General features: G+C 33.4%; 3 protein-coding genes across 3 annotated transcripts; 2 read left to right on the top strand and 1 right to left on the bottom strand.

Moving 5' to 3' along the window:
* The first annotated feature begins 4910 nt into the window (after positions 1-4910).
* On the top strand, positions 4911-9434 carry LOC132735540 (uncharacterized). The gene is made up of 5 exons (XM_060722496.1): positions 4911-5377; positions 5582-5624; positions 5932-6123; positions 7203-7350; positions 8799-9434. The coding sequence occupies exons 1-5, from the start codon at positions 5027-5029 to the stop codon at positions 9016-9018; spliced, it is 954 nt and encodes a 317-aa protein (XP_060578479.1). The 5' UTR covers positions 4911-5026; the 3' UTR covers positions 9019-9434.
* Positions 9435-16738: 7304 nt separating this feature from the next.
* LOC132735543 (uncharacterized) lies at positions 16739-17481 on the top strand. The gene is made up of 2 exons (XM_060722499.1): positions 16739-17046; positions 17305-17481. The coding sequence occupies exons 1-2, from the start codon at positions 16765-16767 to the stop codon at positions 17350-17352; spliced, it is 330 nt and encodes a 109-aa protein (XP_060578482.1). The 5' UTR covers positions 16739-16764; the 3' UTR covers positions 17353-17481.
* Positions 17482-22956: 5475 nt separating this feature from the next.
* LOC132735547 (uncharacterized) lies at positions 22957-25724 on the bottom strand. The gene is made up of 3 exons (XM_060722501.1): positions 25351-25724; positions 24685-24783; positions 22957-23357 (listed from the first exon to the last, which is right to left on the bottom strand). Exons 1-3 carry the CDS (start codon positions 25403-25405, stop codon positions 23185-23187), a joined length of 327 nt encoding a protein of 108 aa, XP_060578484.1. The 5' UTR covers positions 25406-25724; the 3' UTR covers positions 22957-23184.

The following is a 25724-nucleotide window of genomic DNA, read 5'->3' as shown; positions in this document are numbered from 1 at the left end:
TGGGAAAAAATGCTGGAGTCTGAAAAATATGTAAGTACTTCGTAACACATGGTACAATTAACCTAGATCCTGTGAAACTGAAAGTACAAATATGTCAAGGACATCTTCTAGTCTTGTTATCGTATTAACATTTTTTTAGCTTTGTGGTATAAACAGTTACACTTTTTTTTTTTATTAGCAGCTATGTATATTGTAAAATATGCAAAATTAAAAAGTGCTATGTCAGCTGATCTAAAGCAAACATAAAGAATATTTTAAAGTATTATTTATTTTTAATGTTTGAAATTATTTTCTTATCTAAATATATGCAGTATTTCTAATGAATGGTAACACATAAACGTTGGTAAATCAGTCCAGTAAAAATCGACAGTTTTATAAAAAAAAATAATTGCACTCAATAAATTGGTTATTAGTGTTCAGTAGTAAGCATTTACTTCATTAAAGTGGTCGAACCATTCTTTACCATTTAATATTGTAAATGCTTTTTATAAACTCTAACTTGTACATAAAATTGTATTCTAAATCCCTTGATTGATATAAACAAGAAAAGTTTGAATGTTTTTAATTCAACGAATTGAAAATCATAATAAGATTAATTAATCTCGTTAATTGTACGAAACAAGATATCTTGCTACTGAGAACATAGACTCTTACATTTTTACAACAGTGACTGGACTTCATGCTACCTTTTGTATATAGATTTACCCTGTTATCAAGGTTACTACTTTCAGCACGTGTGCCCGTGCATGATGAAATGCAGAAAACTTAGGGGTGCATATTTGTTTATCTAAAATTTGCGTTTTTGCAACTTTTGACTTAATATATGGAACCCGCAAATGTGCCTGTTTTTTGTGTTATTTTTTTTCAAGCTTATCTCCCGGTACAAATAATAATAATAATAATAATAATAATAATAATATAATAATAATAATAATAATAATAATAATAATAATAATAATAATAATAATAATAATAATAATAATAATAATACTATTAATAATATAAAATGATATGATGTTGATAATAATAATAATAATAATAATAATAATAATAATAAATGAATAAAATAAATAGATAAATGAATAGAATTCTTCTTTACTGTTATAGATTAACGTTGCACTACTGGGCACAGCTACAAAGTCAACCTATTGCGCTTACTTTCGAAGCTGTTACTGTAATAGTTTGTACCCCCGGATAAGTTAGGGAAAAATATTTTTAATTCCGGAGCAAAGCTATTCAAAATCAATAGCATATTTTTCGCCGGGACTGCTGTAAAGCATTTTGAATTCAGAATAATGTTTGCAAATTTTGATATAATTGACCTTGAGAACTAATAAAAACATGTTCAATAGGCTTGTATACATATATTCACGGAATAAGGTCAATCACACAGTTAATCAATTTCAAGAAACCATTACAGTACAATATTTGATTAAAGAGTGATTTAAGGCAAATATTTTTTATTACATCGATTTACATTCAATATACTTCCTGCTTTACCTGATCATGACCCTGGTTTACCTCTACATAATAGTATGTAGATAACAAAATTAAACGCATTATAAACCAGCTAAATAGGTTATGTGCTTTTCTAAAAATGAATATATGTCTAAAGAAAATAATACAAGCGTAACGAAATATGATAGTAACAATTTTATGTATCATATTAATTTTTTGCGCGCGCTTATTCCGGAGTTAATAATCAAGGTAAGTGTGTCATGTTTTGTTTTGGTTTGTCATTGTTTATACTATTTCCATCACAAAGTAGACTGCATCATTATCATACTAAACTGAGCGCTTATTGCAAGTCAAGAAGTTTAAGTTTTTTCCTATTTTTATTGACATTTGAAAAAAAAAGCTTTCACATACTTTTTAATAATAAATGCTGGATTTTCGGAAAATGCATTTGTGACCTTGCTTTAATTAATTTCAATTTTTTTTATATCCAAATTTTACTTTGTGCGCATTTTAAACTCATTTTTGATATTATACTTATAGGTATAAATGGGAAATTTGAAATATTTTATTATCACGTGCGCATGCGCACGTGTCAGTATTTCATTTGCAAGTGCTAGCAGACTGCATGCGAACGTAGTAGATGGTATATGCACACGTTTTGATTGGTGAACGTGTTGTCAACTACATTAATTGTCATCACGTGTATACGTTATACCTTTACAGAAAGCATGTGTAATCTACTACGTGCCCATATAATACGTACACGTCCTGAATAATCCCAGTAAGGCTACGGTACATATTGCAATGCAAGAAAACTAACATAATGGGTCTGCGACCAGCATGGATCCAGACCAGCCTGCGCATCCGCGCAGTCTGACCAAGATCCATGCTGTTCGCTAATAGTTTCTCTACTTGTTATAGGGTTTGTAAGCGAACAACATGGATCCTGATCAGACTGCGCGGATGCGCAGGCTGGTCTGGATCCATGCTGGTCGCAAACGCATTATGTTGGTTTTGTCATGACGCGGCTCAAATTTCAATGCAAGAAAACTAACTAATCAATCTGATGATTGCTATTATATTAGAATTCTGTCATGCTAATGTGGGGGATATATAATCGTAAAATTTAATGAATATCATAACTGAGAGTAAACGGAAAGAATGTACGTCATTTATGCTAAATATGCCACTCGTTATCTTGCAAGCAAATTAAATGGTTACGCTTTTTAGTACTGAAAATTTGTCTTAAAATTAAATTAAGATACAGTTTTGCCCTGCAAATATTAAGACAACACGTAACATACATAATCGTATAAAAAACAACTGGACGGTAATCAATATTACAGGGCACAGCTGACAGCAATATAGATCTAAAGCTTATATATAAATTCTACATTTAGCTTGCTAACCTTGACGCAAGAAATAAACTATTTTAATCGACATTCGCAACAGCTTTTCATTTCAATCTCTTAATGCAAATGTTGTTATTTATACAGTTTGCTTTTTTTGGCGAAAAAATATGAATTTATGACAAATCTAAAATATTTATAAATGCATGTTACTGTTAAATGTGTTTGCCGGATAAATTGAATAGACTAAATTGAATATTATACCTAAATTGATGTCTATGTTGAAGCTTGGTAAATCGGAGGCTTCTATCAATCGATTATCATATTGAAGTATTTAATTTGAGCCGTGTCATGACAAAACCAACATAGTGTCATTGCGACCAGCATAGATCCGGACTAGCCTGCGCATCCGCACAGTCTGATCAGGATCCATGCTGTTCGCTTTCAAACCCTATTGCGAGTAGAGAAACTGATAGCGAACAACATGGATCCTGATCAGACTGTGCGGATGCGAAAGCTTGTCTGGATCCATGCTGGTCGCAAACACACTATGTTGGTTTTGTCATGACGCGGCTCATTAAATTATATCATTTTGTTGTATCATAGTTTGGAGACCTATCTGTTGAAAATGTGTCAGGGTTAAATCGTATACATATACATGCACAATGCGTTAACTGGAGTGCGGGTATTAGTTACCTGCACTCCAGAGCTAGCCCATTGATTGGCTCATTTTTGCTGGGGTTTACATACTGTGACGGCAGAAAAAAAGGAAAGCGATAGAAATGTCATATTCAGATGTTCGTTCATTGGTTCATTTTTGCCGGGGTTTCATATTGTGACAACAGGGAACGTGCTTTTATGTTTGACTATGATACAAAAGAGAAAGAACACCAAAACACTCGGCAATCTGATTAATACTCGGGGGCTACGCCCCCTCGTACAAATCAGATAGCCTCGTGTTTCGGTGCTCTTTCTATTGCTTAACCAATGAGATAAACTACAAAGGGTATTAAATCGTTTATTTCCGAAAATCAAACTAAATGCATTCATTTACACTGTTAGTACACAATTTGTAGAAATCATTCCGTTGGCTTGTGCGTGTGTTTTTTATGGCTCGAATTTATCTGATCTAATATTATATTATATTTTAATGAACACAAACTATAGTGTGCAGTTTGTATCAAGATTACACACGAATATTCGTGTCATTTAAATATATAATGCTGTGGACTAAAAACAATATGTATAATATCTCTTGTATGATATTTCATATTTATTTATATGAGTGTGTCCAAAATATTCAGTTACTATCTTTTTATCTATCATTAATATAACTGGGGAAACAGAAAAATATCCGCATACTTATTTACATAATTTTCCTAAAAATGTTCAATTTCTTTTTTCTTCACTCATATAAATTACTGCGGAAACAGAAAAATGTACCGGGCAATAGTAATTTATAGTTTCACTTTCAAAAAATCTAGGTCAAGCGATGCTAATTTTTTCTATACTTACATTCTTGCAGGGTTTACTTATCATACGTTGTAGTGAGCGGGAGAGAGAAGTTTGCCAGAATCTGTCTATTAGAAGGAAATTACAGTTGTTCGTTTTTTTAGTTTATGAAAGTTCTATATATCTTACAAAAAAATAAACACATTAAAATCTTATATGCTCCGTATAATTATTAGTGCTAGATTTGCACATCATCATCAACAACAACAACAACAACAAAAACAACACAGTGATTTAGACTTGCTATTAGAAAGTTTCAAAGGAGGACATGCTAAATTTTTTATACAAAAAGAGGGGGATTCGAACACAAAAAATTTTTTCCCGGAGTACCGAACAGAGGGGAGGGTGTCCATTTTTTCGGGTTTGGCGCCCGTCCTTCCGCCACCCGCCAAAAAATCCAAAAGCATCCCCTTTTTGCAAGGGGGCAGGATATCGGGATGCCGCCGTAGGCGAAAATTTCATGGGGTTTACAGGGGCAGAAAAAACGTGTTGTTAAAAGTCAAAATTGAAATTTTTAAAAATGGGGGGAAAATCTTTTTCCCAAAGGCACATTTCGGAAATTTTTAGTCAGGGGTCTTTTTGCAAATGCACACGAACGTGCACCGTTGCTAGGAGATGACTTGATACGAGAAGAATGTAGAAGACTCTTCAGGTCTGAGTGCGATGAAATTATAAAACTCAAGAAAAACTACAAGAATTTAAGAAAAATGTTCATAATTCTAGCGTTTCTATGCATCGTGTTGATCATTTGTGTCATTTCTGTTCTGCCAGTTATTTTGGTTTCGTTTAAAATGGGAAACAGTCCAGATACGAATGATAAATCCTCCGGTACATTATCGACCATGGCGATGGAAGAGGCCTTTAAAAACTTTATGTTCAGGGAACTTCGTTCACAAATAGCTAAAGGAATAATACGAAAACACATTTTCTGTGATAAGTGTCAGGCAAAAGGAAGAAATTCATACGATAGGAAAGGTTTTGGTGACCCAGACGAATTGGAATGTTGTCAGGAGAATGTATTTGATGACTTCACAACGTTCAAAGACACATTTACAGAGGTAGTTCATGTTAAGTTTATTAACATATTAATTATCTTTTCAGATTTCTAGATTTATGTACAGAATAATTTGATTTTATGACTGATATCTGTTCTAAATTAATTGCAATGCTTCAAATATGTTTTGAAAGTAAACAAAATGATTTCAATATTAATTATATTCTAAGTCTGTGTGAAACTAAACTATTTTTTATTTGTTTCACAGAAATTGCAATCATACTTCAAGGATATTCAAGACCTTGGCAACAGTAAGTCATAAGATTATCACGTTCGAAAAACTATACAACGATATTAAGTCGGAAAATCAAACAAAAAGACGTGTGCGATTTCTTTTATTTATATCATACATTTTCAAAGTATGAACTAGTAATAAATAGCGCATCCATATGGTGGCTGATTTGTGAATCGTCGTATTTTAGCTCAGCGGAGGGCAAGGCGAATAACACATGTCGTATTTTTGTGTTTTCCGCCTGTCGCCAAGCAGAGCGAAATACGACATGGCACAAATCAGCCACCATACATCCAGCAGCTAATGATCAATTATGCTTATTCTAGGGATTTTTAAGTTGGAAGATGAAGTTATTCGACTTCAACATAACGGCAATAAGTCAGAGGGAAACATTACTTCAACATCGCCGCCAGATATTTTTGGGAGAACAATTTTGCAAAACCGTGTTGCCCTGAATAACAACCTATTGAATCAATTGCTAAGCCAGAAACGTTCTTCTATGCAACTAAAAGGGACAGGTATTTTGTTTTTATACTACTACTTTAGGCATTTTATTTTCAATTAGAATAAAAGATATATGTGTTTTATTGATAAAATCTTAAATTAATGGTGATATGATAACTTTCAAGCTTTTTTGTACAAGAAGACCCCAGACGTGCCTCTGGACATTATTTCAGGCACAAACGAGAACCCTATTACAAAAAAACCCCGACTCAGGTTCCCGCTTAGGCCGGAAGGGGCACCTGTTCAGAAAACCTGGAGAGTCACAAAATGACTCAAACAATGTTGGTGTTACTAAAACTTCGTACAAAAAGTTAGCATAGAAAGAGCGTACCCTGTTGCAAAGCTAATTTATCTAGTATTAAAACATGGCAAAAATGATACTTTACGACATTTGATCAAATTAAAAGTCAATGCTACTGACATAACACTGAAAAATGCAAATAAAGTAATTAATGGATCCGTGAATTGACAGATTGAAAAGACATAATGGCATATACTATAGACTACATACACATCTTTTTTTTAATTCAATCAGAATTTAAATTTAGTAATCGTTATGACCTGCAGTTTATTTCTATATTATACATGTATATATATTAATCGGATTTGGAAAAATTCCACTGGATTTCGAAAAATTAAAACTGCCCGATTTTTTTTCCGAAAACTAACATGTTCGGCATTTAATCCCCCCCCCCCCCCCCCCCCCCAAAAAAAAAATGCAGCAATTTCATTTTATCGCTTTATGTAGATATATTTTAGGTAATATGCCCATCTTAATATTTCTCAAAATTGATCCTATGGTCAAGCTGGTGTTAAATAGCCAATAAAAACTGCTGAGACTTACATTGTTTATTATCTCTTAAATAAAAAATATAGGTTAATATTTTCATCTAGACCTATCGTTTCATAAAATGAGCCGCGTCATGACAAAACCAACGTAATAGGTTTGCGACCAGCATGGATCCAGACCAGCCTGCGCATCCGCGCAGTCTGATCAGGATTCATGCTGTTCGCTTACAAACCCTATAACAAGTAGAGAAACTGATAGCGAATAGCATGGATTCTGAATAAAATATTGTTCTTATCATTGTAGCAAAATCCAATGCTATTGAATGGCAAGAAGATATAACAAATGGTGACATCTTTTCCACAAACAACAACGGGTTGCACGTTCAAAGTGGAGGAACATATTATTTGTACACAAATATACAGTTCAAGAAAAATAATTGCACGGATGGCGAGTGAGTATCAATTAAAACTGAGCAGTGTACTTTGATGACTATAAATTAATTGTACATAGCTTATAATCATTACCAAAGGTATATTTATCTATAAACCCCAGTCAACTCGAAAATCGATAGAGGGGCAATAAACTTAATTTACTGTTGGTATTACTATAAAATAAATAAATAAATTAATTTATTAATGACTGGATTAATTAATTGATTAATTCAATCATTCATTAACCTTTTACAGCATGAGCATATTGTGAAAAAATGGCCGTTTTCATTGAAAAGCCACCTGTTTACCCATTACTTCATGAGCATTTTGTGAAAAATGGCTGTTTTCATTGAAAAGTCTCCCGTTACAAGTTCAAATTGCTATAAAACTATAAAAAAAAACTGCTTCAATACTAATCAAACTTGGCACAAATGTTGACTGCTCCATTGACTTTGTACCAACGTGCTCAGTCTTAAATTTGCTGTTACCATGGCATCGAGGGGACAACACAATTGCTAAAAAATCACTATTTTGCGTTATTTTTTTCAATCACAATTGATTTTTAAGTGCTGCAACTTCTCAGTTGATTGAGTTAGAGGCAAAGGCTTTTCAACGTTGGTTACACATTACCTTATGATTGATCTGGGGTCATTTTTAGCCTCTCACAAATCCAAAGTTTTCTTGGCTATAAGGGAGTTGCCGCCCCCTTCAAACCACCCAAACAGAAGGGGGCACATCCCCCTGATGTATCCTTTAGATAACGGGGCGCGCCGAAAAAGTGGTCGCATTTCTCAAAACAAAAACAAGTGCTGGTGGCCTAAATAAGGCATTTTTTCACCATTTGAGACAACAAAAAGGGTGGGGTGAAAAAGGCGATACAAGGCGTGTTATATCGTGTAATGGGTTAATAGTTGAAACTGCTATGAAACTATGAAGAATGCTTTAATACTTATGAAACTTGGCACAAATCTTGACTGGGCCAAGCCTCTATAACAGCATGCTCTATCGTAAATTTCCTGTTACCATGACAACGCCAAAAATCACTATTTTGCATTGTTTTTTTATCAAACTGATTTCAAAGTGCTGCAACTTTTCAATGGATTGAGATAGAGTAAAAGGCTTTTCAGCGTTGGTTACACGTTACCTTAAGATCGACCTGAGGCCATTTTTAGCCTGTCACATGTCCAAAATGTTCTTGGCCCCTTGATGTACCTTTTTGATAGGGGGTTGGGCTGAAAAAGTGCTCACTTAAAAAAAAAAAAATTCTCAAACGAAAAAGTGTTTGGGGCCTAAATAGGGCATTTTTTTCACTGTTTGAAGCCTCAAGGTGGGGTGGGGGGGGGGGGGTAAAGCCGCCAAAACACGTCTATATGAGGTGAAAGGTTAATGAAATGGTAATACTTTGAAATAACTTGATAATCTGTATATCTTGTAACTATTCTTACGTCGAGATATTTTTATTTTTCAGGGTTTTTGAATATAGGATATTTAAAAACAGAGACGGATACAAGAGAATCATAGCTCATGTCAAACAGACCTGCATTGGTTTCCCGAACTCCTTTGCGATATCCTTGAATTTTCAGAAGGTCGTAGATGTACGTCAAGGGGAATCATTTTCTATGACCGTATCATCACATTCTTTGTCCTTAGACCCATGGACTCATGTTTTTGGTCTTATTGAAATTTGAGTTGGGGGGGGGGGGGGGAGTGTTATTGCTCAACGGCCAAAATTCATAGTCATTCATTTATGAAGTCATTCATTTATATATTCTTCATTTATAAATGCATTCATCTTTATAAATATTCATAAACTGATTAATTATTTTGTAAAATAATATGCAAAATATGTAAAATATTGTTATAAAAATGGCAGACTATTTTAACTAGAAAAGTAAAAGATCTCATTTACTATATATATGTGTGTGTATCTTTTTGTTAATTATGTATTTATTCCTTGATGCAAGTTCATCAAAAAGAGTATTTTTATAATCTTTATAGAAGATGTTAAAGTTCGTGAATATCTCGTCTGTGGTCTAGATCTATATTTTTATAATTGAATTAAAGAAAATTCTTAATAAATGTTTAAAAATTGCAACATTGATTATGCAATTTGTGATGCAACATATTGCATTAAAAACTCTAAATAGATGTTTAAAAAATTGCAACATTGTATGGAATGGTCGATATTTTTTTCTAACATTTGTTCAGGGCGTATTTTTATTACATATTGCTCATTAAACTTTGTATATTTCTATGTTTTGTGCTTAAGGATATTTTCGTATTAACTAGTGTTGCTCAAAAAACGGACGTATAATATATATATGCTAAAGATTGATTAAAGGTTTAAATATCATTATGTAACAAGCAGATAAATGTTTCATAAGAAGGGCAGGGCAGTCAACAAGGAACATTTCGATGGACTTAAATGGCGTGGTGCTAAAAGCATAAAAAAATGCAAAGAGACACTACTGTACATAATTATGGGGCCCCGATATAGGTTGTTGAGGCAAGTTGATAACACAATTTGTTAATGGAATCTCTGCAAAAAATGTTTAATTTAAAGGTCCTTTATGCCCCAGATATGCCTTATTACTTTTCTCAAAATTTGTTATAGTTTGTACAATTGGTCACTCACCTGAATCGTATTTTCCTTCTGTTACTTTCTGTGAATTATTATAACAGTGATTTATTACTTTGTATGGAAGTCAAAGTACTACGTTGTTTCCATTTTGCTACTTTTATTTCACATTTGGTACAACATTTTTCAGGTTATAAGCCTCTAACATGCTCAAAAACCACAATGTAAATGTTATTTGCTCATGAGGAAGAGAATTTTAATAGTTTCAGAGGCAATCTGCGCCTTTAAATGCAAATGTGCAAATATGATAAACGAAAGTATTAAAGATAATAATATTATAACACTGCATTGTAACGAGCAGATGTGAATAGAAATATCTTGTTTTATTATAGGGCAGATAATAAAATGTATGTACATACACAATATATTATATAGTTTTGTTTGTATATGATATATGATATGATATGTAAATGGCATGTTCTACAAATTAAAATATTAAATTGTTACCGCTTATATACTGAGTGTTTGTTTCTTTGAAATTCGTTTGTCAAGGGTAGCCTAATTGGAATAACTTGAACACAATATAGAATTTCTTCACAGTTCGAAACATAAGTAAACACATATAAATCCCAAAATTAAAAAAAGTACAACTTTCCTCGGAAAAAAGCATATTTAAAGATTCAAGTAGGATTGAACAGTAAACACAATTGTTCATTTCATTTAACAATTTTTTTTTTGGAAATTTCAATTCGTGTACAAGATAAATAAAAGTATAGTAATATAGCTTTGATTTTTTTATAATTTAGGCAGATGTTTATATCATTGATAAGTATTTTCCGAAAATGAAAATTATGTCAGCGTGTACTTTCAAGTCCTATTTTTGTAACAAGCACACTTAATGCAAGAAACAAAATATCTTGTATTTCTCTAGTAAGACCTGAAATGGAACACAGGCAGTAAACAAAAAAGTTTTCTAAAATAAATATAGCTCTATCTTTTGAAATCCACAAAGACGTCTATTTGCCAGAAGTTGGAAAATGTTATCACGATTTTCATGTTATAATAAGAGTTCAGGCTTATGATAAATTTCCAAAAGTAAACGAAGATAACATTAAAATAAAACCTGCAACAAGAGACCGCTCCACTATGCCGACGGGTTTATCCTGTTATTTAACCCCTTTTAAAGACCGTATTTCAACGCTGATCTACTGTTACTCTTTTAAAAGACTTTAACTATATTGTACTATGCTGTACGCATAAAAATGTGAACAACTCATTCACATTAACTTCAAAACATTATTTCTGTTACAGTCAAATGTCAATCTGAATGGATATTATATAAATAACCATAATCATGTCACAGTGTGTAGTAAAATATACGCGCGTTCACGAATTTACTACGATTGGCGCCTATATTAAAACCATTGAAAATACCTGATGTAGGCCTGAATAACTTACACACCTGCCGTTTCCCGCTCATTATCATGCAAAGAAAATGTCTCCAGCTCAAAAACATGACTGACATCTTCACCCGTTACCATTTTCAAATATGTGTGAATGCTAAGTGTTATTTCTATTAAAATTTTCAAAATCAAGTTACTAAATTTTAGAAGTGACAAGCACTGATGTTCAGACAGGCCTATTCCATTTTTTCTATTATTTATAGTTTAATTCTTTATATTTTCATTTCTGTTTGTTTGTGCTTGCTTGTTTCTTTTAGGGATGGGGTTCCAAAGACTCGCCGCTACGTAGAAGTCATATGTTGTATTTGCACGTTCTGTAATCTATCTGAGAAGATTCGTCACGTGTGGTGAAGTATACGGGGGTTTAGAATATGGATATGAAGTATGCGAGGATTTCGTACAATGGTAACGTTTCGGCCCCTTCCGTCAGTCTTCGGATAAGGACCTCAAACACAAAAATAAGAATACACAGAACGGATGCGGTATTTCGGTCTAACCTACGCTAAGAAACTAAACATGTAAACAAATAGTAATTTATGCTGCGAGTAGTTGACAAGTATATTTCTAATACAAGGGGGTCATACAATGCGCGCGCATCCTCAAAATTCTGATACCGCGAACACTTTTTCCACCGGTATTTGAACTAAAAACGAGTCATGTAAAGCAATCAGAATATATTTGAATTTAATTTCTTTTGCAAAAAAGATGTCCTTACTTCTAGTTTTAATATTCCAAATGCCTGGACATAAGTCTTCCCTTTCTCGTCAGTATTTAGCGTTGAATGCGATTTTGATTCTGGATAGTGCGTACACCCGGCGTTGAAATGTTACAGAAATTGAGAAATTTTCGATTAAACTAAAAGTTTCACACAACTGGAAGTTAGTTTATTGTAAAATCTATTTCACAAATATATTTTCATTCTTTGGTATTTTTCCTTTGAACGAATAATGTCTTAAAACGAATTACTTACAGGAAAAAGACATTATGATACTGCATACTCTCTAAAAAAATCCAGATACTGCGTACACAAATATATGTTTTTGATTCTGCATTACGCACATGTATTTCAGAAGAAAATTTCCACGGTAAAATTATAAAATGTAAAAACATCAGTATATTGAGAAGTCCTGCACTCATTTTGCAAAGTGATAACGCATATTTGTTATATATATAGATGTCGCTGAAATTTATCATAAGGGCCAGAATACTTGCACGTTTGCGGGTCCGGTGTTTGTACACTCATCAGCGGGAATTTGACTTGACCAAAGTTGGAGGTTGGTAGAAGGACGCGACGACAAATCAGTTACATTTTTACTTGTGTAATGAAACGGATCTTACTCACAATGAGTCCACCAATCAGTCCATCTACCATCCTGGTTTTATTATGAGTGGCCTTGACATAATGTGTGCATAATTTGCTAAGAGCATTTGAACACTCAAGCAGAGCATCTTTTACCCTATATTTCAGAATGCTCTGCTAGATTGCTCTGCCAGCCGAGCATCCTAGCAGAGCATTTTTACACTAATTTCAGGAATGTTCCGCTAGATTGCATAGCCAGCTGAGCATTCCAGCAGAACATTTATTACACTATATTTCAAGTTGCCGTGCAAGATTGCTTTGCCGGCTCTGTATTTCTGCAGAGCATTAATGACTGTATATTTAAACATGCTCTGCTAGATTGCTATGCCAGCTGAGCATTCCAGCTGAGCATTTTTACATTTTTTTAAGGAATGCCCCACTAGATTGCACTGCAAGTTCGGCATTGCGGCAGAAAATTTATTACACTATATTTAAGAATGTCCCGCTAGATTGCTCTGCCAGCTCGGCATTTCAGCAGGTCAATTTTATACTATATTTAAAAATGCCCAACTAGCTTTCTTAGCCAGTTAAGCATTCAAGCAGAGTATTTTTACACTATATTTAGGAATGCACTAAAAGATTGTCAAGCCAGCTGAGCCTTCTAACAAAGCATTTGTTACAGCATATTTTGGAATGCCCCGCTAGACTTCTCTTCGAGCTAAGCATTCCAGCAGAATATGTTTACTATATACTTAGCTAAATTGCTTAGCCTGCTTAACATTCTGGCAGAACATTATTTTCCCTATACGAATTGGCATGCCATTTTGCTTAGCTCACTGTTCACTGGTTACTTCGCACATACATCTGTTGTGCGGACGACAATAAACACGGAGAGCGGACCGTGAACTATACATTATATTTGGAAAATTTCTCAAAACACGTTTAGCTGTAAGCAAGGCAAATACAAATTATTTCAAGACATTATTTTTATTAATATAGTATTTGAAAGCACAACATATAATTAGATTAAGACGAATCGTAGCCAATGTCTCTCTAAAGCCTTGCCATTTTCCTTTTCACAAATCTATTATACAGTTATAAAACGACTTTTCCGGACTAGTTCAGCTAGCGGTCGGCGACGTCTGCGAGGGATTCTCTGTTGACGTCGTTGTCACAGAAGAGGAAGGCTCAGCAGCTGTATTGTCACACATGTCTCGTTTGGGAGCGGCTGCTGTATGTGGGTGCTGCTGTTTCGGCCGTGCTTGATCGTGATCGGCTGGTTTTTGGTTGCGGTCCATTAGCAGGCTTTGTCCCCGCTGATCTGCTTGTCCAGCTGCTGGTCTGTTAACAAGCCTGCGTTCTGCGGCTTTAAAGTCCGTAAAAAGCTCACTGAAACAATATGCATATAAATATAACAGTGTTTATAATTTACTAGGATTTTGTAACTGGTTGCTTTTTGAAAAATATGCTTGTACTGCACGAAATATGATAAACAAGACCAACAAGGAAAGGTGGCGTTCAATGAACGCAACCCCCATATGACCCAGCAACAAGGCCCAGGCGGATACCAAACAAAAACAGGACAGGGCACATGACAGAGCACAGACAGGTCAATTACCAAAATGATAAATAATTTGTAACTGACAAGGAACCCAAAGAAAAGAAAAAAACAAAACAAACGAAACCATAATTAAATTTATTGTTTCTCAATGGTATAAAATCTAATCTTATTTTGTGTAAAAATGCCTTAAAATCGTCGTGTACTTAAATAATTATGACTTGTTTTGTTAATGATATATTGTAACGTTTATTTCGTTTTGCAAAAAAATTCTTTCAAAAGTAGAAAACAATCTTTTTACAGAAATTACACTAATAACATTGCCTTTTATAAATGTTTTCGATCTCACGAAGTTTACCGATCATTTATCGAAGATTAATATAGTATGTGCATTGACCGTGTAATCAGTATGCAATTGACAGGTTAATAAAATCAAATAATATTGTCACATTTTACAGTAGTTGTATGATAAGCAAACATTATTATTTTGAGACAAACCCACGAAACAGTAGGTGCTTCACGCTTCACTTTCACAGCCCGTTCGTCCGCACACATTTATTACATAAATATGCATAATTATTTCACAGTGGTGTAGAAGTAAATGTACGCGCATCCGCAAATTTACTACGATTCGCGCCTATTTATATTTTACCTTGTTAAAATACCTGATACAGAACTGAATAACTTACATGTTCACCTGCCATATTCTGCCCAAAACTACGGAAAGAAAATGTTTCGATCTTAATTTTCTTGTAGCGAAATTTATATAAATTAACGGTTTTATTGTGTGTGTCGGCAGTGTTGGAAGGGGGGGGGGCATGGGGGGGTGTCCCAAAAACTCAACGCTACTCACCTCAGTATAGATCATATAGCGACATTCTAACCTGACTGGTGGAGAGGACGAAATACTCAGGTGCCGCCAATCCTTGAATTATTTCAGGCACGAGCAGGCACCCGAGTAGAACCCCCACGTTCTGTAAGCTATTTGGATAGTTTCTTCCCATGAAAAAATCCAAAGTCTACATGCCCCTTCTGGCAACCCCCTGATGTATCTTTTGGATGGGGGGCGGCGCAGAAAAAGTGTTCACTTTTTTTAGCAACATTTCTTAAACGAAAACATGTGTTTGGGGCCCAAATAGGACATTTTTTCACTATTTGAGGCCTAAAAGAGGGGGGGGGGGTGGCTCGAAAGAGCGTTGTTTCGTGTATATATGAGGTAAAGGGTTAATAGACTTTCACTCACAGGCACTAGTATTTTCTTTTTGATTGTCATGCAGTGATTTGATTTTAAACTTCTTGACTCTCCTCAAAAGAAATACATTCTATTCTGGTATAGAGTAAACAACGCAAAGTGAAATAAATATTTGTATGACAATGTTAAATAAAGAATCGTGAACTTAAATCTATTCATAATTTTGGCAGCAAACTATTTTTATTGTTATATTATCATTAGTGTTTATATAAACAACATCTGTTATTTGTAGTAATTTATAGTGACATGGGGGAGCTGAATAGAAGTAACGTGATATACTAGTCGATATTCTAATTTCGTTTTAGTTTGATTTTTGTAAGTGGTATTCATATAATATTTTATGAAAAATGGGAACTTATTATTTTTTTTCTTTAATAATTTTACTAGTGACATTAAAATTAACCATTGTATCAAATTATAAAATTACTGGACATGTTGTTGATTCTTCTTATCACTTAGCTGAGTCATAAAAATAGATTAATTTTTGATTGTATACAGAGTTGTTTAAATGAATCGATACAATATTAAACTAGGTTATCAGAAGAAGATAGTGAATTAGCTGTTCGCAGATTTAGACATTTTATAAGTCCGTCATGAAGTACATCCTGGTGATGATTACGAAAATAAAATAGAAAAGATAAATAAAAACATTTACAATTCTATACTGTTTTGGTCAGATAACTTCTGTGTTACATAGAGATCGAAGAATTAAAAAATAAAATAGTAAACACAAACAAAACATGTGACGGGCGTATAGATAGCTAAGCAAATTAAATAATACTATGATATATTATGTTTAAATATAAAAAACAGCACATTGTTCTCGTTTTAACTTTGATAAAACGCATATACTTACCTACTATCATAATATTTAGGTCAAGGCAAGGTATACAGTATAATATTTAAAATGAATAGCTGATAGTATTGTTTTTACTATCAACATAGTATGGAGATGAGAAAGTGTGTTGAAATCAACTATATTGACTTAACTTCTATTCTTGACTGTTCACTTCTGTCGCAAGACATTATTATTGTTATTTTATTTTCATATTTCTTACTAATAAAACTATTGTATTATCATGATCATTATTATAAACAATAAACAATAAAATGCGCGGATACACATTTGTTTCAAACATGCTGCGTAATTCAAATTTATAAACAATGTATAAAAAACTTAAATAATTTTACAAAATACCTTAATATTTGCTTATCAAGTATAAACATTTGAAACCTTGCAGGTTCACGCCCGGTGGGTTCCTTGCCCCTTGACAGATGTGGAAATGAATAAACGAGTGCAGGAGTCCCGGCGATTTCTCCGACGCTTCAGATCGAACCCGGACTATGTGATCACGACTGATGAGACCTGGTTATACTTTAGAGATCCAGAAACCGAGGCACAGTCTGCTGTTTGGAGGCAAGCAGGGTCGCCACCTCCAGTGAAAGCCCGTGTAGGACGATCTGCCGGAAAACAGATGTACATGATGTTCGCCGACTGCAGGGGTATGCTTCTATGCCATGCAGTGCCAGTCGGGACTACCATCAATGCAGACTATTATTCGAAGGTAAAATATAATGTTTACTATATTTATACATTTATTAAACAATAATGACAATAATAGTTACATGTATCCGTATCCGTATTGTAACCGTTTTATTTATAAGATTTATTTTGAAATAATACTATCAATTAATTTAATCCTTTAAAACTATTTCTCCCATGATTTCATTAATTAAATCGAGCAACGATATAATTTTATTTAACGTGCCGATGCACAAAATAATACAGAACATGCATCTGAATAAAATACACAATTTAACAGGTGCTGAATCGAGATTTTATCCGGGCGCTGAGTACTGCATCACGATAATGCATCGTCGCATACGGCAGCCTCCACACAGCTCACAATAGGTGTCATAAGATTTGAACTCCTGCCTCATCACCCATATTCCCCGGACCTTGCTCCGTTTGATTTTTCAGTGTTCCCAGATTTGAAACGCCAGCTGAAGGGCCAGCGCTTTGAGAATTTGGAGGAGTTACAGTCAGCGACAAACACCCTAATACGTCAGTATCCAGCAGAGTATTACAGGAATATATTCTTCTCTCAGTGGCCTAAGAGGCATGAACGTTGCATTGCATGTTCTGGCTTGTACTTTGAAAAAGAGTGAATGTCATGTGCCAGTTGACGCTTTTCCTTCAATACTTACGACGCTGCGACGTCGCTGACGTCAAGAGTTTTTTCACGACGTGGGCCGGTACCGCGATAGTGACACATTTTCATGGTTTGTTATTCCGAATTATGTAAACATATTGTAAATCAAAATTGCATGTTGTTTGTTGATAAAACGTACTTTCATGTGATATAAGTTTTATGTACGTTTGTCAAACAATAAATGAGATATTGAGCCAGTCTACGTAATTCTTGATCACCCCTCGTATCATTAGCATTAGCAGTAGTCGTAGTAGTAGAAGCAGTAGTAGTAGCAATAGCAGTAGCAGTAGGTAAATTACAGTTAGCCGGGTCAACAACAAGAACAAAACTTTAGTTCCTCACTCGGGGATCTGTATTCGTATTCGGACTTTTCTTTGAATCCAAATTGCGATAAGGAATTCGGAGAAGATGTTGCTTTTTGAAGGATAGAAATAATAGATATAACATTTCGATACAATATTAATCTGGTTTTCTCTTTGTCTATCCGTCAACCCGCCTGTTTGTCTGTGTCTATTCGATTAGATTACTATTTGTCTCTCTGCTTGTCTACATGGTGGTATAAATCCGTCTCTCTCTGTCAGCCATTACGAAAAGTTATAACATTTTAGGTTGTTAATTCTGATATATTCTTAGTTTTATGACAACATATGTCTATTTTGGTTTTATTGTCTGTCCGTCTGCTAAGTCATGAATTAGATTTTTGTTACAAATCCTTTAAACGTACTGAAATAACGATCTTTAACGACCCGATAATTTCTGCTTTTTGATAACATGAGTTAAATCACAATCATAAGTTTTTTTTATCAAAACATTCTAACCTAAAACAATCATAGTATATGCTTTGTATGAAATAATTAAATAAGCTAGAAGTTGAAACCACGTCCGTGATCATACAGGGAACCATTTGACAATGGTTAAGCACCACGCGAGGAATTGCCTCCCTTTTTTGCATATATTTCTATCGTCAGTGACAAGTTCTGTTGTTATTTTTTTTATTATCATCATTTTGATCACGAGGGCTCTATTCGACGATATGCATGCTTATCGCCATATAGTGCTTCACAATACATTGTGTGCAATTCATCGAATAAAGCTCCTCTTTGGTACACTTCTCGAAAGGATCCTTTAGGGTGCGACAATGTCAGACATTTTTGTTACAACAAAGGTACATGTCTTGTTAACTTTACTCCTTTTATAGGGAGGAATACGCTCGTTAAATTGATTAAATTTTAAATACTTCTTTGTGTGAAATGTGTAAAAAATGTATTTTAGGCCTACGTTGGGAAACCGCGTTGATTACATTTACTTCTTTATATTAATGGCCGAATTAAATACCCCATCAAACGCATGCACGCACACACACACACGCACGCACGCACGCACGCACGCACACACACACACACACACACACACACACACACAGAAACCTTATGTTTGACCTACATCTGTAATACGTAGAATCGCTAATCGTACTAAAAATGGCATTATAAAAAGAATTAACATAATAACAAACATAAGTAATAACATCATACTTCATGTAATTGATTAATTTCCATGTCCTTTTGATTTATTATACATGCGCATAGAAGTAATTTGAGTAATAGGATCATAATTAACATAGTTGTTAATATCAGAAAACATGTTATCGTTAAAGCACAATAAATTGATAAAACAATGGTCTCATTGACCTCTCGTGCATGTATCATAGTTTGGGGACCTTTCTGTTGAAAATGTGTCGGGGTTAAATCGTATACATATACATGCACAGAGCGTAAACTGGAGTGCAGATATTAGTTACCCGCACTCCAGAGCATGCCCATTGATTGGTCTTTTTTTGCTGGGGTTAACTTATTATGACGGCAGAGAAAGGGAAAGCGATAAAAATATCATATTCAGATGGTCGTTCATTGGTTACTTTTTTCTGGGGTTTCATATTGTGACAACAGGGAACGTGTTTTTATGTTTGACTATGATACAAAAGAGAAAGAACGCTAAAACATTCGGCAATCTGATTAATACTCGGGGGCTATGCCCCATCGTACAAATAAGATAGCCTCGTGTTTCGATGCTCTTTCTATTACAAAATTACGAAATTTCACTTAGTGTTATTCAGTGTATTACTGAATTAAAAAATTATAAGTCACATTTTGGCAAATAATAATCTTTAGGATGACCGGGGTACGTACTCTCATTTAGCCTAGAATACATACATACAATTAATAAAACACGAAAATAAAGACGGGCAATGGACAGCAAAGGAACGCGTCTATAAATCACGTTGCCACAGACATCATGACATATTATTATTATCACCAAGTATTAACTGTTCATTCACTTCATCTTTTTTCGATCACTTTGACGCAATAGATTTACTGCTAACTGATTCTATGAATAGACTGTTCGAACAAAGGGTCTTTATCAATAATAAGAAGCATATATACAGAAGCACACATTTTCAAAGTTTCCACACGAAAACCTTGTACAAATGAGCGAACCTAAACAAACAAGTATAAACAATGTTATTGGATATTTAATTGCTAAATTACATTTGGTATCAAAGTATAAATATTAAAAACAACAGAATGAGGTGCAGATTAATAAACTTTAAAAGTCCAGAATTACTGAATATTCATTTACTTTCGGGGCTTTACATCATCAAATGAACTATCTATTTTTTTTGGTTATCTATAGTATAATATACAAAAATGTAATCTGTATGTTAGAAAACTTTGTTACGCCACACTTTAGGGTCAAACGAACTTGAGATTAAACTCGCGCACTTGGTTCCAAAGTTCTGAAAGTGTTAACTGTGTTCTGCTTAAATACCGAGTACTGACTTATTTACGATCGGCAACTTTGACATATTTAAGGTGAAATGCAAGATTGACGGTCGATATTTACTATAGAAACAAATAATATCTTTTAGTACCGTTTAAGTTCTGATATAGCAATTATCAAAAGAAATCGATCTATGCAAACAGTATTTCGAGATATGCATACCGAATTTCGAGCTCGACAAACAGGATGTTGAGCTGTCTATGCATTCCGTTTACATTCCAAATGTCGTGCTAAAGATATGGACGGTAACTTGCACTTTCCATTTTCGTCCATGAACAGGCTAAATCAAATCAAGCCTGCACAATTGTCAGTTTTGTGCGGCCCTTATGGATTTTTTTTATTTCTCTCTATTTTATGCATATCGAATGCCGAGATATAAATACAAAATAGCAAGATGTTCATTTCCGATGTCACACTGCATCTCGAATATCGAGCGATGGATACCGAATGCCAAGCAAACAGAATGTGCATTCTCTCCCTTCAGCAAGTACGAATTCGTAATTAACCACTACGTATGCTCTGTAACACCTCACTTTGAGGTCAAACACACTTTGGTACATATGCATTTTTTGACATCAGACAAACGACCGCACTTTGGGGTCAATCAATAAGAACGATCAAAAATCAAGTCTTGTAGTTGATGCCAATTGTGAACAGAATTAGGCGAAATGTATTAAGTTGGCTAACAATAGCAGATTATTGATTATTTTAATTTGTTATATCTAATGGTTGCAATTTATTATCATTATTATGTTTTATATTCAATTGTTTGTCTCATAGGATATTTGCCTTAAAGTAATAAGATATATTGATATGTATGATGTGTATTGTGTGTAATAATACATAAGATAACATATCCATGTACTATGTGTACTATTGTGTGCCGATAATTGTACAGATTGCATGTATCTAATTAAAATCCAGTTCCTTATACGATATGATATGTTCAGGACCCATAAAAAATCTGGATTTGCACTATTTTCATTTATATTGAACGGAGGTAACCTTTCTGAATTAATTATAGTTTTTTCTATGTTGAATGTTGTAGAAAAGACTTGCATTGAAAGGAATTCAGGTTGTGTCAATCTGCCACTCCTGGAAAAACGAAACATTTAAGAAGGTTTCCAAAATGGATGCCATATTATAAGAATTCACCATGCTGAGCAAGATCATAAGTATATAATTATTTAAATGAAGTGCGTGTCCACTTATTGCGGGAATTATTTTCAATCACGTATATTTCGTAATTTTCGGAAAAATCTCGTCTCATTTCAAAATGGCAGCGGTTTTGGTGGTTTCTCAAACAGAAACGTTTTTTTCCAAAAACTAGAGTATTCCCCAAAATAACATGTAAGATTATTTTAATTCACAGTGCTGTAAATTAACGTTTACATCAAATTTTAGTCCTTTCAGTTTATTTTTCAGTCTCAGGACGTCGTCCAAAATGGCCACAAATTAAAAGAAAGTCGTTGCGGAAAATAATATTGTATATTTAAGAAAAGTTTAAGTTTCCTTTAAGTAGCAGTTACTTTCATAAAATAACATGACTTGTACCTGACAAATGTCAAATTCATGAGGATTTACGAGAAGAAATCCAAAATTTTACTGTAAGGCATTAACTGATGTGAAAAAGGCTTGACGTAACCGTCACGTAACTTTGTTCAATTTTTGATAAATTTATTTCTAACTTACTTGTTACATGTCATTTAGATAAAAATTTAAATGCACTGAAGTGACGATATTTGCATTTTATTACACCCCTTCATATTTAACATGGGGTCCAATATGGCACCATAGGTTATCTAGTAAATGACTGAGAGAACAGGATATTTTTCGAATTTGAAGGAATACATTCGTAAGTACTATAGTACTTTGTTATAGCCGCAATTGTTAGATTTTCAAGTGGTAAAATTGATAAAACACTTACCACTTAAGAATCAACACACTCATATTTTAAAACTGCTACATCAGCATTTAAATGCACTTTGAAATGTTGATGTATATAAGTATCGACCGTCAGTTTGAAGTCAAATATTTCAGTGTCGCAGATCAAAAATAAGTCAGCACTCAGTATTAAAGCAGAACTAAGTTGACACCATCAGAACTCTGGAACCAAAAGGGCGTTGATATGTAGCATATCAACGCACTTTTCAACGTCAATTCCTTGATTTGGACCCCAAAGTCCATTTTACCCCAAACTGCGCTGTGAAGTTTACCGCACTTTGGTGTCGGACCCCAAAGTGCGTTTGACCCAAAGTGCAACGTTACAGTGCTCAAATGTCGGGCTTTAATATCTCCTTTTCACTAGCATTCATTTTTTATTAAATTCTATGACCCTAAATTCGGTTGTTTGACTGAAATCATATGTACCTTTGTAAGATATTTGAACCCCCAATTGCATGTTGGACCAGACTGAACCTCAAAGAACGTAACGAACTTCGAATGCGATTGGCCCCTTAATGCGGTGTTACAAAGCTTCACCGCATCTAAAACATTTTGGACAGTACAAACAAATAACGAGAACACGACTCGATTCGAAATAGTAAGCAATTGAGAATGATGCAAAGAAAAATCAAGTAAATCTGGCAACTAATCGACTTTTATTTTGGGATACAATTGAAACAAATAGTTTTTTAACCCGCAAGTCTCGGATCAGTCTAAAATAATTGCTACAAGGAGAAATATGATACAAGATATAAACGGCTCAAATATCCGTGTTTTAGAAGATCTGTTGCAGTAGTCGGAATCGCACGCACACACTGTTAGGTCGTCTTGTCGTTCACATTTTGGTATCAGACTAACACTTGAACAACCCATTGAAACTGCTGAAAATATAAATGATTCTGCAGATATTACATATAGTAATTGTCGAGATAAGCAGGAAACAGCATGGAATATACAACCAGAAATGGTCGCCCTTCCTTTTTGATTTTTGTTTTCATATCTTACTCTTTGACTCAATAATTTCAAAATGAAACAAAACTATCTATGCTAACGAATAAACTTAATATGAAGTTGAACCAATTCAAGAACGCGCTTCTTATTGTTGTTTTATAACTGTCGAAGATTCAACAAGTGTCCCTGATAATGATATAATAATAATAATAATAATAATAATAATAATAATAATAATATTATTATTATTATTATTATCTTTATTTAAAGAAGGTAACAAATGAATATATAACATCGTAGAAAACAAATAACATATCTTAACTTTATATGTGACCTTAAAGAGAGACACAGACATTTCATTTCTTAGTTTTGAATTTTTTCATTCCTAATTCTGTAAATTCCCTCGCAATGAATATATTAGACAGTCAAAGGAACAAAACTTTTCTCCATATAAAGAATAAAATTGTGGTTTCCTAACCTGACCCGCGTGGGTCAGGTTAGAGCGCTAGTATTTCACAATAATTGTCACAGTGAACGCTGGAAACGTTAAAGAACATGTCAAATGAATGAATTTGGCTTGTTTCAATTATACAATATCCTTAGTATATGTTAATGTAACTTCAAGGATTTGTTCAAGTCACCTGACTTGTTTTAAAACTATTCGGTGATTCTATTGGTGTCTAAATTTTGTTAAACATATATAGATATATTTATGTTTCAAATCCAAAATATAATAGAATTTAAAGAAAAATTCATGCTGAAACTTTTAAAAATGTCATTTAGCGCGAGTTGAGTACAAAAGATCATTTTGATATTTTTGTCATTATTTTGCCTCAATATCCCTTTAACAATATATAGAAACACAAACACAAAACATCATTAAACAATAACAACTATTCCGTTAAGATTTTATCCTATAACTTGACAGACGCTCCTTTTAGATATTAAATATCATTTATACAATTTCCTTTAACAAATATACATGCATGACAAGTATTATAACAAAATGACATAATGATAGAGTTATGAAGATATTTATTTGAAATGCAAGATATGTTTTAAACCTATTTTAAAAAAATGTCAGAGATTTAGAAAAACGTATATTAGATGAAAAAGAATAAGTACATGTATGAGTTGTGATAGTGTAAAACCTCTCTTAACAAGGACGGCTATTCCGTCTTGAGTTTATCAACTTTCGTGAAATATATGATAAATTCAATTATTTTATATAAAGAAAAATGAAAATGAGTGACTTACTTTCACCCTTTATAGATTTAACACACGAGCCTTCACAGAAGACGTCTGGGTTTGTTTGATGCACCGTTAAAGTTTGATTACATTGTATTGATGCTACCCCTAAAACAATAAGTATGATATGAAATTACAATTCAATATATTTTTAAGCTGACATTTTGAAAAAAAAGAGTCTGATAATCATGTCCTATATAAAGCATTAAACATACTAGAAGATAATAATGTAATTCATTTAGAAAATATTTTCATAATGATGGTAAAACAATAAATGTTTGTGACAGAACGATTCTAAATCAAATACAAAAAAAAACTTATTATAATAAAATTATATTTTGACTTTTACTTAGAAAAGCAACTTTAATAAAATAAAAGAGGTTTGTAAATCTCCATGTTCTGTTTTATTAACAACTGTATGATTATGACTCACAAGTGGATAAAATAGTGAGACTGCATTTAGTTACTAATATCAGCATAAAAAAATGTGAAACACCATTCAATAACGTTTTGGTTCAGCGAGACAATATACGAACACCATGTAAAATATAAAAAATAAACAATTAGAATCTTATCTTGAAGTCACTTAAATTAAGAAAGAATGTTAAAACATCATCGAGGCAAAATAACCAAGAATTAAATATCATATGAAATAAGTTCCGTTTAAGTACTTACCATTAAAAACACATGAAATAAAAGCCAAACCAAACAATAAATGTAAATATTTCATTTTAGCAGACTTCCTGAATTAAATGACAAAAGAATCTAAAATAACCAAGTTTTTAAAAAGAATCACTTGAAAGATAAAGAATGTATTTTTATATAAATGTAATGATATTGGAAAACTGTACACACAACAACTGGATAGGGAAAAAGTATTTGGACTTCAAGCATTTCGATTAGATCAAATTTATTAATTTTCATTGAGTTTGCTGATAAGAGCCCATGAAAAGTGTGTTGTGTATAAAAAGAATTAAGTATTGGAAATCTAAACTCTAAAATGACAAAATATTACTGATAACAAAGGAGAGCAAGGGAAGTTAATATGT

This window comes from Ruditapes philippinarum, unplaced genomic scaffold, assembly GCF_026571515.1.
Source record: "Ruditapes philippinarum isolate M1 unplaced genomic scaffold, ASM2657151v2 ctg2352_1_1_1_1, whole genome shotgun sequence".
NCBI classification, from domain to species: Eukaryota; Metazoa; Mollusca; class Bivalvia; order Venerida; family Veneridae; genus Ruditapes; species Ruditapes philippinarum.
The sequence above is the reverse complement of the archived record's forward strand: the minus strand, read 5'-3'. Positions and strand labels throughout refer to the sequence as shown.

Excerpts from the sequence above, each read along its gene's own strand:
- LOC132735543 (XM_060722499.1), top strand. The coding sequence starts at position 16,765 with ATGAATAAACGAGTGCAGGAGTCCCGGCGATTTCTCCGACGCTTCAGA. Across the intron at positions 17,047-17,304 it reads ATGCAGACTATTATTCGAAG|GTGCTGAATCGAGATTTTAT; the intron begins GTAAAATATAAT and ends ACAATTTAACAG.
- LOC132735540 (XM_060722496.1), top strand. The coding sequence starts at position 5,027 with ATGTTCATAATTCTAGCGTTTCTATGCATCGTGTTGATCATTTGTGTC. Across the intron at positions 5,625-5,931 it reads TATTCAAGACCTTGGCAACA|GGATTTTTAAGTTGGAAGAT; the intron begins GTAAGTCATAAG and ends TGCTTATTCTAG. Across the intron at positions 6,124-7,202 it reads TATGCAACTAAAAGGGACAG|CAAAATCCAATGCTATTGAA; the intron begins GTATTTTGTTTT and ends TTATCATTGTAG.
- LOC132735547 (XM_060722501.1), bottom strand. The coding sequence starts at position 25,405 with ATGAAATATTTACATTTATTGTTTGGTTTGGCTTTTATTTCATGTGTT. Across the intron at positions 24,784-25,350 it reads TATTTCATGTGTTTTTAATG|GGGTAGCATCAATACAATGT; the intron begins GTAAGTACTTAA and ends TTATTGTTTTAG. Across the intron at positions 23,358-24,684 it reads TAAATCTATAAAGGGTGAAA|CAGTTTCAATGGGTTGTTCA; the intron begins GTAAGTCACTCA and ends TTATATTTTCAG.